The sequence below is a fragment of the Falco naumanni genome, chromosome Z, assembly GCF_017639655.2.
Source record: "Falco naumanni isolate bFalNau1 chromosome Z, bFalNau1.pat, whole genome shotgun sequence".
In the NCBI taxonomy this organism is placed as follows: domain Eukaryota; kingdom Metazoa; phylum Chordata; class Aves; order Falconiformes; family Falconidae; genus Falco; species Falco naumanni.
In genome coordinates, this window is record NC_054080.1 from 1895547 (window position 1) to 1911331 (window position 15785).

At 46.3% G+C, this 15785-nt stretch overlaps 2 protein-coding genes across 4 annotated transcripts in view; one reads left to right on the plus strand and one right to left on the minus strand.

Annotated features, from left to right (window-relative positions):
• Window positions 1-15785, plus strand: part of ATG10 (autophagy related 10) — a 106059-nt gene that overhangs the window by 83441 nt on the left and 6833 nt on the right. The window contains exon 8 of one of the 3 annotated variants that reach the window (XM_040578994.1): window positions 6304-6882. The exons of 1 other annotated variant lie outside the window; for it this stretch is intronic. In XM_040578994.1, the coding sequence (XP_040434928.1) occupies window positions 6304-6334 (31 nt within the window). In that variant the 3' untranslated portion in view covers window positions 6335-6882. Of the gene's footprint in view, window positions 1-6303; window positions 6883-15785 lie in introns of those variants that run through there. One more of the 3 variants, XM_040578995.1, reaches the window with a different exon arrangement.
• RPS23 (ribosomal protein S23) lies at window positions 11233-13893 on the minus strand. The gene is made up of 4 exons (XM_040578996.1): window positions 13600-13893; window positions 13138-13297; window positions 12409-12529; window positions 11233-11432 (listed from the first exon to the last, which is right to left on the minus strand). Exons 1-4 carry the CDS (start codon window positions 13601-13603, stop codon window positions 11286-11288), a joined length of 432 nt encoding a protein of 143 aa, XP_040434930.1. The 5' UTR covers window positions 13604-13893; the 3' UTR covers window positions 11233-11285.

A 15785-nucleotide genomic window follows, 5' to 3' on the forward strand; every position in this document is an offset into this window, starting at 1 on the left:
GCCTTACGTACTTTGGAATGAAAAATTGCACTGAGAGAGATGTGCTTGGCACATTGCTGGCAACCTTCATGATTGTCACAAGGTCCCTGATAATCCCACAGTCTTTCTTAGGTGTGTAAAAGCATTTTATAGTGGTCCCTCCAGCACATGGGTGGTGGTGTGATCTAACATAAGTCTGCTACAATGATTTTAATTTCATCACCTTTTTTCTGTTTGATGTTGCCACTTCAGACCTCTGAGCTGAAAGACAGATGATGGCTAGCTCTTGTAAAGTTACTGCAGTTTTTCCTAGGGATGAAATCAATTACAGGAATCCTTCCGGACTGGTAAGAAATGCAGTGTGGAAAGATGACTGTTCCTGGTTGTTTCTCTGGCAAGAACTTGCCTGGTTACAGTGGAAGATCTAAGAGTTGGTTGCAGTTGTAATTAAAACTCTCAGGCACCACCAAGACCTGAACTCCCTTGTGATTGCGTTGGCCCCCTGAAGTCACTTATTTCCTGCCGTCTGTTTTGCTGTGGTTGTGGCCTTAGTAAGACCACGCAAATGCGCAAGCCTATGGTTCCTTGACACAGAGCCGAGACACTGGGTTTGGGTCTGCTGAACTTAGCTACTAAAAATCACGGCTCTAGAAAATCTACACCATCTGTGGGGATATTTACAGCAAAATACATGGGAGGATGTGGTTTAAGCTTGTGGCAATCAGTGTATGGGCTGAGACTGCTTCACCTAGGGACCACCTTCTCTACCACCCTCGTGTGCAGCACCGCACACAGAATATCCCAATCCGAGGAATGAATAATACTTCCCTGAGGATATTTTGTGTACATCATGCTTCAGGGAACAAACAGGATCAGGATTGTAGACAGAGTACTTGCAGTCTACATCTGACTAAGCGTGTACAGTTCTAGAGTTCAAGGTGCCTAATGCTAGTGTATGAGAACATCTGGCTTTTCTGTGCTTCACTGCCTCCAAAGGAAGCTTTGCTATACCCTGTGAGAGTTACTGTTGTAGTCAATTAATATTTCTCATTGTACTAGGAGTTGTTCACAGGTTTAGTCCCTATCGTGCAGTCTTTATGCAAGCCTCCTCTGACAGCTGTTGATTTTTGGGCAAGTAGAAATTGCATGGTCGTGCAATCAGTGAAAACCAGATTAGAAGTAACTTTCATACAAGTTGTCTTGGATTCTTTTCAGATCACATTTTATTTGTAGTATAAAACAGACCGCAGGTCCTGAGCAGTGGAGATGGAATTACAAATCTTACTTTTTATGTTCAGCAATATGTCACTTGCATACAGAGTCTAATGGATGCCACATCAGAGCTGGAAATGTGAAATGCATTGGGTTTCAGATTCTGGGGTTTTAGGTATTTTGATTGGTTGCATATTTTTAACTTGCATCGTGTGTTATTGGTGAATTGAAATACCATACAGTCTTTAAAATTCTATTGGTATGTAGTTATTTTGCCAGCCATTTGGAATTAATAATGAAAACACATAATTTGTCTAATTCTGGATCATAACAATCTGAAAAGTCACTTTTCTGTGTAAGATCTATAAAAGACATCCTTCCGTTCATGTACAATGCCAGCAACTACATTGCCTTTTTTAACACTTTGGTAATGTATGCTTGATAATTGCATCCGTAGCCCATTTTCAAATGTAACAGAACTTAACGAGAAGGAAAAACAAAAAAGCCCCAGGTAACAGGAGTTTTAAGAGTTGTTAAGTGTTCATCCCTGCTCTGTGATTTTCACTTCAGACAGTGGGGTGAGAGCTGTGACCAGCAGCGCAGAGCCTGGCTGGAGGCCTGTAGCTGGCGGTGTTCCCCAGGGGTCAGTGCTGGGTCCAGCCCTGTTCAACTTGCCCATCGGTGACCTGGGTGAAGGGACAGAGGCACCCTCAGCAGGTTCCTGATGACACAGAACTGGAGGAGCAGCTGACACACCAGGAGCCTGCGCTGCCGTTCAGCGAGACCTGGGTGGGCTGGAGAATTGGGTGGGGAGGAACCTCATGATGTTCAACAGGGGCAAGTGTAGGGTCCTGCTCCTGGGGAGGGACAGCCCCGTGCACCAGCACAGGCTGGGGGTGACCTGCTGGGGGGCTGCTCTGCAGAGCAGGACCCGGGAGTGCTGGTGGGCAGCAAGTTGCCCATGAGCCAGCAGTGTGCCCGTGTGGCCAAGGTGGCCAGTGGGATCATGGGGGGCACGAGGAGGAGCGGGGCCAGCAGGTGGAGGGAGGTGACCCTCCCCCTCTGCTCCGCCCTGGTGGGGCCGCATCTGGAGTGTGTGCCCAGCGCCGGGCTGCCCAGTTCACCAGAGACATGGAACTGCTGGAGAGGGTCCCGCAGAAGCTACGAAGCTGATGAGGGGCCAGAGCATCTCCCTTACGAGGACGGGCTGAGAGAGCTGGGCCTGTGTAGCCTGGAGGAGACCGAGAGGGGACCTCATCAATGTCTACAGATGTCTTAAGGGTGAGTGTCAGGAGGACAGGGCCAGGCTCTTTTCAGTGGTGCCCAGTGACAGGAAAAGGGACAATGGGCACAAACTGCAGCCCAGGCAGTTCCACCTGAATACGAGGAAGAACTTCTTTGCCTTGGCGGTGGCAGAGCGCTGGCACAGGCTGCCCAGAGAGGCCGTGCAGGCTCCTTCTCTGGGGACATTCCAACCTGCCTGGATGCGATCCTGTGCAACCTGCTGTAGGTGACCTGCTTCAGCAGGGCTTGGACTGGGTGATCCCCGGAGGTCCCTCCCAACACTGGCCATGCCGTGATCCTGTGATTTCTCATACACTGGACAGAGGAGTAAAATCAATCAGCCCTTCTCAGCTGCCCAGCATTGCTAAACATCTCTGTGTCAGCTTCTGCTGCCTCTGCGCGGCATATTGGCACACGGACACTGTGCTGGCTAGCCCCTAGGACCTTTACTCCTGGTGTAACTTAGAACTGGCCTCAGGTAGCTTTATTTAAAGCAAGGTCTGAGTTAGCTTCTCCTGACCTTGGATTAGAGAAGTAGAAAGGATTGATGTAGTTGTCCCCTGTAAGCCATCGGTACTGAACTGAGATATCAGTGTATCTGAGGATCAGTTATGCATATTTTCACAAGCAACACAGAAGTTACTTTGTACTGCACTGAGGGTCAAATATACAGAAGAAATTCCACTTTTAAACAATATAAATCACAGAGTACAGTCCTGAATACAGAGTGTCTTTGGAATAACTTACAGCTGAAAAGCTGGTTTTGGTGTTCTCATATACTGGACGAGACCTTCCTTGAGAACGGAGAAGAAAAGAGCCTGAAACAGCACTGAGTATTATTTCCAATACTAGTTAGACCTTGAGAGGATTCAACTGCTAAGCTGTTGCTGTGCAAATTTTATAAGCATGGTTTCACAGGCATTTCTTGGAGACCAGCTCTTGCTGTTTCTGTCTTGGAAACAGAAACTGTGATACAACAATATTAATTGACCAGTTGGGTTTCTTCACTCTAGGCAAGACTTCTTATTGCAAGTCTGTAAAATGTCATTGCTCTGCTCCGAATGTCAGCATCTCATCCGTGGGATGCTGTACATCAGACAGTGTAATTTACAGATTGGAATTACAGACAGAAAAAAAAACCAAAACCAGACCTAAACAGATCTGAGAGAATGTACTCCAGTCACTTTCTCCACTTCACCAGCCTTCCACTGCACCTTAATCTTCCCTTCTTTTTTTCATGAATTAGAATAAAAGTGGAATTTGTATATAGATAGAAAAAATACTTTTCTTTTAAACGGAAGAAGTCTCAAAGCTCATTACTTTCTACCTTAATTTATCGTTTCTAAACAAGATCGAGAAGTATTTGGACAGGGCATTACACGTTGTACTAGACTTAAAGTTTCCTCTGTGGGAGACAGCCCTAGGCACTTGTGTAGCATAAGGTCGCACACAGCGGGTACTGCTGTGTCAGTGACATGGCAGACACTCTTAACTCCTAGACATCCTCTTTCAGCAGTCACCCTACCTCCTGGATCTTACAACCATGCATTCACTTGGCTGGACACTTAAGTTGTTCCCAGTTTCTGAAGCTGTCTCTGTCTTGCTTCCTTCCTGCTGATAGCACCCCTCCAAATTCCTCTTCAGTGCCTTGACCCTGTTCCCACAGTTACTGAGACACGATGGTGATAATAACGAGCATGGAATGGATAAGCAAATTGACAGTTGTCCTGCCCTGCTACAATTCTTAACCATTTAACACCGTAAACAATGAAATAACAGAGCAGTGTCATCATTAGTATCAATGTTTCCCTGAAATTTGTCTAGAATACCACTAGGTAAAAATTCAGCTCATTAGTATGAGTACGCTAAGCTTAAATTGAGAAACAAATGCGGGGTAACATAAATACTTGGGATCATGGAGAGAGGTAACGCTGTTTAGATACATGCTTTCTGATAGCTGAAGTGGGAGGTAGGCATCTAATTTCCTTACATTTGTGCCTTAAGGACTTAGAGGGTATTTTATACATAATGTTTGTGTACAAAAATGCTATTTTATTTCATAATCAAGTTAATTGCAGCACTGTTTTATAATTTTATTTAGAAAATCTATTGGAGAGTCTTAGATCTGAACTTCGGTTTTGGCTATGTACATTATCTGAAATCTTGCAGTTTACTGAAAAGAAAATTTCCAGTTCCAAACCGTTTTTGTAAATTTGCTCAGTCATTCATCCTTGCTAATCTGGGAAGACATATTGAGGACCATTGCTTCTGGGGACTTCTTTTTTTAAGAGAACTGACTCATACCTGCCCTTGGTTACAAGAATCAGCAAGAATTAATTTTATGTGTTCAGCTAAGCCAAAAACATGCCTCTCTTTGGAAGGCAATTGCTACCTACATAATCCCTCATTTGTGTCAGCGTGATCGGGTTAGAATTTAACCCCCATCTGGTCTGCCAGAAGGTCTGTAGTTGGTTGGTTTTGGTTACTACAAGAAACATTCCTTCAGTCAAATCGCATGCTTGTTTTCACAACAGTAAATGATGACCTAGTTAATGAGAGCTGAATATAGTGAAGTAATCAATATCAATTCTTGTTTTGACTCCATGAATTTCAGCAAAATTTTTTCAAGAGCTTTTTTTTTTTTTTTTTTTTTTTTTTTCTTCCATTTGCTACGACAATGGCTTAATGAATTTGTTTGGACATCTATATTTATATTACATAGCATTTCTGTTACAGCACAAAGGAAAAATGATTGCTCTTTCCTCTGATCTGTGAAGTTACAGTTATTTCCTTCAAAATGCTCTCTTTCAGAGAACAGTGTATATATGTATATTTGTGCATATTTTTAGTAACATGGGGGCTTTTAAAAGTATTTGAGGAAGTTTAGAACATTTCTTAGCAATAAATTACCATCTAGAATAAAAACAAGTATACCTGAAGTTCATAGCTGCAATACTAACCGTGTATTGACTACTCAAGAAGAATTAGGGAGGTGTCTCACCTGTTACCTTTATGTGCTAGACTTCATTAGAGTCTTAAAAAACCCTGCACCACAAGGAAGCTTTCACTTCTCCACTTGAGAGCTTGTAACTGTGACCTACTGAAGGTGAATTTCAACTCGAGGCAAGAGAGGGGTTTACTGCTGTGTTTGAAAACAGAATGGATTTACAGAGCTTTGCCTTGAACACCTTCTTCCTCAAGCCTGTTAGAAAACAACATGTTTTCCTGTAGTATTATTTTTCTGTAATGTTGTTAGTACAGCACGGTGGAAGAGGTAGCCCTGTCTAAAGAGATTAAGCTGCCAGCTTCTCTGTGCGCGGCTGGGCTCAGCAGCCATGCTCCATTAGCCTCATCAGCAGAGACCAGACGGGGGGAGAGACCGTTCAGGGGCTTCCTTTCCCCCTTGGTTGCTGCTTAGGAATTAGGCTACAGATAGAGAGGGATCCCAGTAAGAAGATTTTCACCCATAGTCACCTGCGTCATCACCACAGACAGTCCCTGGTGCTGGGTCAGACCCTTTTGGAATACATCACCTTCAAAAGCAGAATGATTTTTGCTTCTGCTGAGCAAGCGCCATGGTTGATGCCACGCCACTTTCAAGGGCAGTTACAACAAGCTCTCTTCGCAAGTGGTGAAGTGTCAGCGTGATCGGGTTAGAATTTAACCCCCATCTGGTCTGCCAGAAGGTCTGTAGTTGGTTGGTTTTGGTTACTACAAGAAACATTCCTTCAGTCAAATCGCATGCTTGTTTTCACAACAGTAAATGATGACCTAGTTAATGAGAGCTGAATATAGTGAAGTAATCAATATCAATTCTTGTTTTGACAGCAGGGGAGAACATGGGCTGCGCATAGCCTGAAAAAGATTTGTCAAACTGTGGAAATGAACTAATCCTTCTTTCCTTTGCACCTGATCCAAATCAAAATCCTGAATTGAATTTTGGTGGGTTCCAGCCAGGCCTCGCTCCGCCAGAGGTCTGATTGCTTCTCCATGGTTTGTAAAGGTTCATTCCCATGCATCCATCAGTCAGGTATTGTTAGCTTCATATGATTAGCCGAGTGCTTTAGTATTTACTAATATGCTTCACTAATGAAGTAGAAACATGGCCTGCCATGTCTGCTGCACAAGTTCATGTCTTCCCTGATCTCTGTGGATTCCCCTCCATTTGGTTTGTGTAACATGTAGTTTCAATGCTTCTTCGTTAGGCTTAAAACCCCACTGATGGGGTTTGGCTTGGCTCATCTCCCTTTGACATTTTTCTAGTGCCCAGATAACACAAGTTATTCCTGGGTGCTGACAGAATCCATGGACATGTTTGCTAGAAGAATCCTGGTACCCGAGTGTTGACTAGATGTCACGTGCTAAAGGTGCTTGTAAAACAAATAATAAAATGCAATTCAAAATATGCGACTGTCTTTAATAACTTTGTGCTTTACTGGTTCTGCTCCCATTTCTGTGTGTTCTCGTACTCCTGGTAACTATTACTGTCCCTTCGCCTTAACAGCAGTCTCACTTCTGCTACATTGCAGGAAGTGTAAAAAAAAAACCACAAACAAACCCCCCAAACAAACCCTAATTCAACCAAATAGCTACAGGCTTGGTAGAGTAATAAGGACTTGGTGTTCTTCTCTTTCATGTTTCTGATCTAACAAGGTTTCAGGTGAATTTACTCCATAAGCTCTTGTGCTTCTACGTAGCATCTACGCACCATTTAGGTACGCAAAGGCAACAAGGCTGCAACCGTCCCATTTTCCTAAAAGGAGCTCACTGACCCCAGTTAAAAGCGAAATTTCCCATTTTGAAGATTTCTTTTACTGAAGTCCCCACAAACAACTTTTTTTGGCTTACACCTTTTGTTTCAGCTCTTCCCCTCATTGTACCGATAGCAGCATCTAGTGGCAAGATCCCTCATCACCATGCCCTACTTCTGGAAGCTGGTCTGGCTTCGTTCACTCCGGGTAAATCTTCATCTCCTCTGCTGCCAGACTGACTTCACAATTCGAAAACAACTTGAACCACAAGGACTTCGATGGTCCTCTTCCTTTTTTTTCGAAGGAGTATTACTGGCAGCCCTACTAATAGTTTTCGCTATGCAGGGCAAGCAAATCAAAGTAACAAAACCAAACACTCGGTTTGCTGGAATAACGAGACCAAAGCTGCTGATTTTTTTAGTTGAAGTCATGTATCTCTTGTAGAAATTGAGCTGAAATCCTAACACCAGCAGGTCTGTAGGATAACATTTGCATACATAAGACCATGATTTCTAGATTAAACGAGCTGACTGGGATCTGCCTCTTCCACCAGCAGCTGCTGTCAGATCTGCAAGCTGTGAGTCATTATTTCAGTGTTCGGGTTTGCTCATCCAGTAGCCTCCAGTCTTACTGTAATCAGGGATCACCTGAAAAAAAAATGGTGATGTTCTAGCCGTCTTACATGTAATTTTGCATCTGATTTCTCTCACACGTGTGTACCTGCTGTTGGCTTGATGTTTATTATTAGTAAATACAGCTGTACTTCTTTCAAACCTGGCTGTATACTTTACTTACATTGTTCTGCTGCTGGACAAAGGCTGGGTTTCAGACACTTTGTAGTAAAATACACACACATCTCTACTGTGCGCTACCTCTGATCGCTGCGTATCTGTTCCAAGTTTCACAGAAGCATTAGGCAGAGCCACAGCAGACGTGGTAAGGACATATCTGGAATTTCTGGGCATGTAATAGCTTGGTTGAAATTTCCGTGCGTAAACAGTAGCTTTGAGTCAGTGAAGCTGTAAGAAATACTGGGCAGGTGTAGAAGATCCTCAAAATGCATCCGCGTAGCATTTTGAGTGAAAAGAGAATACATCCAGTACATGCATATGGTTGCATGGAAGAAAAAAAAATGACGAGCTGTTAACTCTCCACTAGCCAAAAAAACAGAAGGTCTAGGAAAACGAAGTACAGTAAAAATAAAAATTATAATGGGTACCCCAGGGGGCTGCGGGGATAGCTGGTGGCATGGTCACCCAGCCTCCTCGCTTGCCCGCTGAGGTGCTGAGTGAAGTGCGCTACAGGTGACGCGCATTCACGCTGTTCGTCAAAGCGTGGAGGCCTCCCTCTGAAAACCTTAAAAGGGTATTTAAGCGAGATTCCAACAGAAGGAGTCTTAATTCTGGGATTGCAGAGAGCAGATTTTCCAGAGTTCCCGCATAAAGCTGGGATGGGGCTGCAGCAAGAGCATATTTCATTACGACTGGGGCTGCCACATTTACAGGATAAGGGAAGCCCAAGTTCAGTGTTGCTTCTGTGCCTGAATGCAAAGGATTTGAATCCAAATCTCACAAATTGCCAGATGACTAAACTACAAAATACCCAGTAGTAAAGATTCCCAATCTGTTCTTAAATTTAACTCCCATTTGTAATATAAATTACTGAATACTAATCAAAGCAGAGCCTTTTGGATCAACACACAGATGAATTGTGATTATAATGGGGGAATTGTTTACACTCTTTCACTTCAGCTGAGTAAGTATTTTGAGGTTTTGTTGCATAAGGTAGCTCTAACCAAAGAACCCTATAAGCTTTGTGCAAAATGTACTTTTGGGAGCCAAATTCAAGATAAAATACATGAGTACAAGTATCAGAGAGTGGAAGATCTGGTGGCAACAATTCAGAGGCTGATATAGAGGGGCATGTCGGCTTCTTGGTTGATGTTCTCTTCTGTAATTCTGTATTAGTTCTGTATTAGTCAAATTTTAAAGCGATGTTGAAAAACTGGACAGTAGAGAGGGGAAAAATGCCAAGATAAGAACTGATTAAATACTTCAGTTTTTCAAATAGCTTGATTATGGTGCAGACATCTTTGGAAAGTAAAAAGAATTGAACTATTTAGAAGTTATTTCTAACCTAGCAAAGAAAGCCAAAAAGCCCTACTGAAAGACATGCTCAACTCAGCACACAGCAGGTGAACGGTAACAGCTGAAATGCACTGAAAGAAAACGGGTGTCTTCAAATCAGGCAGACTCACCCAAGTTCAGACTTAATTTGCACTCAAGATGAAATCAGCTGGGTGATGTTCTACTGGCTGAGCGGGACAGAGGCGAGATGAGGCAAATGGTTTAATAACCCCTTCGGGACCTAAATCTGATGAATTGTGTCACATGCCATTGCCCGTCTTCACACTAGGCACCGTAACTGCTGTCATTTGAATACCATGAATAAATACCATTTTCAACATTTACAGTGACGATTTTCAATTTGAGGAAGGCTGATTTCCAAAATATGCATTAAAATTCATGCAATGCCTCCTCCCAACTTGCTTGAGGAAATGTTTTGATTCCTGATGAATTTAATAGTCCCAGAGAAACATTAGAATTTTTTGGCCAGACCTAGTAGTAAGAAATTTAATTTCAGTTCCTACAAGAGCTTTATGACTGACATGACTACTGAAGATACAATTCCAGCTACACTAGGCATCTGTCTCTTCTAAAAAAGATTTGAGTTAATTAAGTTCTGAATTGCATTATTTATTAGTTAATATGAACATCTCCCAAACAGTATCTGTGCTCAGCCACTGGACAGGCAAAACCAAGAGTAATACATTGTGCTTCAGGCTTTGAAAAAACCAAGCAACAAACATCCTCCTTCACATAGTTATGCAACAGTTAACTATGTAGTATCCAAAGGATAAGTTGTTATTCTGTAGTCCTGAAAACTAATTCGTTCTTTCTTTGTACAGTGGCATTTTATAAAACTGGAATTGCCTCATTAAAAAATATTTTGAATGACTACAAGGTCACAGTAGATCCTAGGTTAGTTCTCTATCTTACTCCCTGACACATTTTCATTGAAAGACTTACATTCCCTCTGTGTTGTATTAACATCCAGTAAGAAGTACCCACTCCCCCACACCGACAAGAACAAGGAAACACTGCAAGGTGTGGCAGGGAACTTGCTCTCTAACACCTTCCACTGCAGAGCAGCCACCCCTCGCGATACAGATTTATGATGATGCAGCCCCTCCAGATTATTTAAGACTGTATGACCCCAAAGCAGTAGTTAGCCCACTGCCGGTTTTGGTGCGCGTAATACTTGTCCGCTCTGTACTGGACCATGTGGCAGGGTGACGGTGCTCTCCTCCTCCATGCTCTTACAGCACTCCAGCCCTCAGAAACTATGTAGGCAACGGAGGAAATACTGGAGACCTTTCATTTCTACAATGCAGCGTACTTTCTTGGGTCAGAGCCCCATCAGCTGTGTTACAGTGCCACACTAGGACCCAAGCTTCAGTAGCCTTACAGCTCTGCACAACTGGCAGCCTAACAGCCCAGAAATTTTTTCATGGGGCCCTTTTCATGACATTCGCAGGAAGAAGGGTTTGTGAGGGGACAGAGGCCTTAGAAGGATCTACCAATCCATCCCGACAGCGGGACAGTCACTACTCTAGTTAATAAGCTGAAGCATTCATGAAGGTGCTGCCGATTGGGGATGGTCCGCAAAGCACTCTAACACTCCCTTCGTTCCATGAAGTAACTCTGAGGTTCCCAGGAGACAGCTGTACTGCTCCACACAACAGAAAGGTAAATTTGGAAACACAAGTGCTTTTCAAGCCTACCTGCTGGTTATACAGATGCTCTGGCTCCCTTTGTCATTCAACTGCAAAGCATTTCATACAGAAGGGAAAGCCAGCTGCCAACAGCAGAAGACTACATGCCAACATCTGAGGCATGTCACTTGCAGATACAAATTAAAAAACAGCATGCCTTAACAAACATGAAAGTTTTTCCAGTCAAAAAATTTATTGACATTCTTGGCAAATTCCATCTAAATTTATGATCTTGGTCTCTCCTTCTTGCCCTTGTACAAGGCCAACAGAGAGACATTGGCTACTTTGACAACCTTGAAGCGAACTCCAGGAATGTCACCAACAGCATGACCCTTCCGACCAAAACCAGCAACCAGAACTTCATCGTTTTCCTGCAACAAAAGACCATGTAATTACAAAGGTGTAAATATTAAACCTGTACATAACTGTGAAATGGCCAACGCTAAATTTGAGCCGCACCGTAGACTTCCTTAAGCAAAGTGTAGAAATACTGAAGGCTACTGATAGATACACATGGATAAAGGACTGTTACCTCTTCAGTGTTTGGAAGCATCAGCTGAGATGTCATTTAGCTTGCAGCAGCATGGCTGAGAACTTTACTAAGGATTCTGGTAAGTACAAAAACATCTCTGGTGTTTGTCATCTGCCTCTGCAGCTACAGCTTTAAGATACACATGGTGCAGAATGCCATGAACCCTTGTCCAATTGTTGTCTAGAACTCCCGGATTCTTGAACTTTGATTCAGTGCTTAACTAAATGTGCAGAGTTCACGTCAAGCTGACCCTCTATAGTTGTCAAGAGTGCTGAATGAAGGGACTTCCAGTGAAGGGAGTCAGATTCGGGAGAGAAAAGCAAAGAACACCCTACCTTTGTGATGTAAGTCATGTGCACTCAGGCTACCCGGTTTATGTTATAGTTAGCTCTTATGGTCTTCAGCCTTGCCCTAGAAGTGAACTCTCCTCATTATAATACTAAAAATCACACCCTCAAAAGGGAAGACCCAGGGCCCACTAAAAGACCCTTCCTCAGAGCATGCGTAGTAGTAAGATAGGTAATGGATATGTAGATGCGTAGCAAATCATCTATATGGAGTTGCTCTCTGGGCAAGGAAACTGTGGTAAGGTTTTACATACAGTGTTTGTACTGCAGTATACCAGCACTGTTTGCTAGCATCCACACTCAGTAACAGAACAGAATCTCTCTCAGCGTGCAGGACTGGCTTAGTGCACACTGGGAATGGACTCACTCGCACTTTTAGACAACAAAACCACCCCTTAAATCTGTCAATTACGCGGTTTTTTTCCCCCCTGACATGTAACTTTTTATAGATTAATTCTTGAAAATTACCTCAATGAAGTTCAGGCAACCATCGTTGGGAACAAAAGCTGTTATTTTTTTGCCGTTCTTAATCAGCTGGACTCTAACACATTTTCGGATGGCAGAGTTGGGCTGTTTAGCTTCTACTCCACTAAAATGGAAGTACATGGAAGTTAGCAAAAATCAGTTTGATGAACTAGCAGATACTCATTACACCACCAAAAATCACCCGATTACTCTGTTACATGCAAGTTTGATCCGTACTTCAAAACCAAAACCTATTAGCTATTTATTTAGCTACTCAATATATAAACCCACAGTTCCCAAGCTGAGTAAAAACTTACTATCACCTACAGACACATGCTAATTCAGTAAATTAAAACCTGAACGGGGGGGAGTGGAAAGGGAGAAGAGAAACACTTTGGAGCCCTGGCAATGCCCCAATAAAGCTTATAAATTATGAAATGGAAAAAAAAAGGAGAGAAAATAAGAAGATGGGGTCTTTGCCACAAAGCACACGCACAAGGTTTCTCCCTCCCTCCAAATCCTAACCTGCGGTAGATACTATTTTTATTCTTTTGCTTCTAAATAAGCAGAATTTTCAGCGACACGTGTATAAGAAAAAAACCCCTTTCCGCACAGGCATCTGGAAAAAATAAACCGCGTTTCCAACCAAGCGTCAGGAAGCCAATGGAAACGTGGCACGCTGCAGGCAGCAAAACCCCAGGGGCACCTCCCCAGCCCCCGGGCTCTACCCACACTTTCTCCAGGACGATGCCCTTGGCGTGGGAAGCGCCGCCGAAGGGGTTGGCCTTCAGCGCCGTGCCCAGATGCGCCTTCTTGTACTGCTTGTCGTGCCACTTCTGGTCGCGGCGGTGGCTGCGCAGCTTCCGGGCGGTGCGGAGCCCTCGGCACTTCCCTGCGGAACGGGGCGGAGGGGGATGAAGGGGTCACTCCCGCCGCCGCAGCCCCCCAGCCCGGCCCCGGCAGGCGGCCCAGCGACCCCCCTGCCTCCCTCCCTCCCTCCCTCCCTCCCCCCCCAGCCCCGCCGCGTGCGCGGGGACGGGGCGCAGCCGGGCCCGGCCGCGGCGCTCCCCGGAACCGCTGGGCCCGGCGCCGTGAGCGCGCAGCGCCGGCGGGGCAGGCGGGCAGGGCGGCGCGGGCGGCCCCGAGGGGCGCCCCCCGGCCCGGCCCGGCCCGGCCCGGCCCGCCGCAGCTCACCCATGCTTCCCTCACGGCGGCGCGGAGCGAAAGGGGCAGGCACCGCCCCCGCGCGCCGCTTAGCTGCGGCCGGAAGGCCCCGCCGCGGGCTGCCCGCGCCGCGCCGGACGGGAACGCAGCCCGGCCCCGGCCCCGGCCCGGCTCCCTGGCGGCCGCAGCGCCTCGGCGCCGGCGGCGGCTCGTCCTCCGTTCCGTTCCGGTGCGGCGTCAGCGGGGGCTGCCGGCCCGGCCAGGCAGGGGGGTCAGGCGGCGCGCCGGCCGCCTCCCGCGGCTGAGGGGCGGAGCGGCGCGGGGCCGCGGGCGGCCGGGGGGGGGCGGGCCTCGGCAGCCGGCGCGGTGCAGCGCCGGGGTTTCCCGTGCTCCACGGACGTGGGGGGTGGCTGCCCGGCGTGCGGCGGGCACGGAGCGGTCTGAGGAGCGCGGAGCACGGCGGCATCGCCCCTGTTGTGCGGAGAGCGGCTTCGCCTGCAGCTGGGCCGGCCCCTTCCCCCTGCCGCGCTGTGCCCGCAGCTCGCCAGGCCCCGCCGCTGCTCGGACTAGGCAGCAGGCGCCTGCCGGGCTGCTGGCAACGCGAGCAAAAGCAGAAACCTCCGGTATTTAGGGTGAGCGAGGAAGATAGCAACGAGTTCTGATAGTACCTGAGCAGAGCCAGGAATTCTTACTTCCAGCTTTTGACTTAAATGACTACATTGCCCCCAAGTCTTCCAATGGATCTGCACCAGAGTAAAATCACAGAATCACAGAGGGCTGGGGTTGGGAGGGACCTCTGGAGATCACCCAGTCCAAGCCCTGCTGAAGCAGGTCACCTACAGCAGGTTGCACAGGATCGCATCCAGGCAGGTTGGAATGTCCCCAGAGAAGGAGCCTGCACGGCCTCTCTGGGCAGCCTGTGCCAGCGCTCTGCCACCGCCAAGGCAAAGAAGTTCTTCCTCGTATTCAGGTGGAACTGCCTGGGCTGCAGTTTGTGCCCGTTGTCCCTTGTCCTGTCACTGGGCACCGCTGAAAAGAGCCTGGCCCCGTTCTCTTGACACTTGCTCTTGAAGACATTCATAGACATTGATGAGATCCCCTCTCGGTCTCCTCCAGGCTACACAGGCCCAGCTCTCTCAGCCCGTCCTCGTAAGGGAGATGCTCTGGCCCCTCATCAGCTTCGTAGCTTCTGCTGGACCCTCTCCAGCAGTTCCATGTCTCTGGTGAACTGGGCAGCCCGGCACTGGGCACACACTCCAGATGCGGCCCCACCAGGGCGGAGCAGAGGGGGAGGGTCACCTCCCTCCACCTGCTGGCCCCGCTCCTCCTCGTGCCCCCCAGGATCCCACCGGCCACCTTGGCCACACGGGCACACTGCTGGCTCATGGGCAACTTGCTGCCCACCAGCACTCCCGGGTCCTGCTCTGCAGAGCTGCCCCCCAGCAGGTCACCCCCAGCCTGTGCTGGTGCACGGGGCTGTCCCTCCCCAGGAGCAGGATCCCTCACTTGCCCCTGTTGAACATCATGAGGGTCCTCCCTGCTCAACTCTCTGGCCTGCCCAGGTCTCGCTGAACAGCGGTGCAGCCTTCTGGTGTATCAAATCCTCTCAAAAGAAACATTTATTAATTTTGAAAGGTACTGTTTGTCCACACTGCAAAACCAGCAGTCTGCAGATGCCAACTGAACAGTCACAGCTGCCTCATTGAAGCAGTTCACTCCGTAAAAGAAAACGTCGTGAACTTTCACATTTTGGAATTACTGTGAAGGGGCAGTAATCAGATCTAAATGTATCTTTAGTAACATTAGTAACTAAATGTTTCTTTGGTAAGCTTGTGTTTACAACTTAAATACAAAATACATACTTTGTGTGTTTATGCAGGGGTGTTTTTACATTCAATCTGGATAGAATAAATAATAAAACCTCATTAAATAATTTAACACCCTCCCATGAACCAACGAATAAAACCCAGAAAACCCAGCAACAGTTTCAGGAGGAAACATTACTATTATGAAAAGCAGCTCTTTAGAAGATGCAATTCTAATGAGGAAAATGCAATCGCTACTAATTTTAAGAATAGGGAAGTTAATCTTGTAAAAATGCTACAGTTTTGCTTTACAATCTTAATACTAGGAATGCTTCAAAGCTGACTAGGAAGGAAATTGATAATATCTATTATTTGATGTAAGTTTGATATATATATTGAAAATGTAAGGTA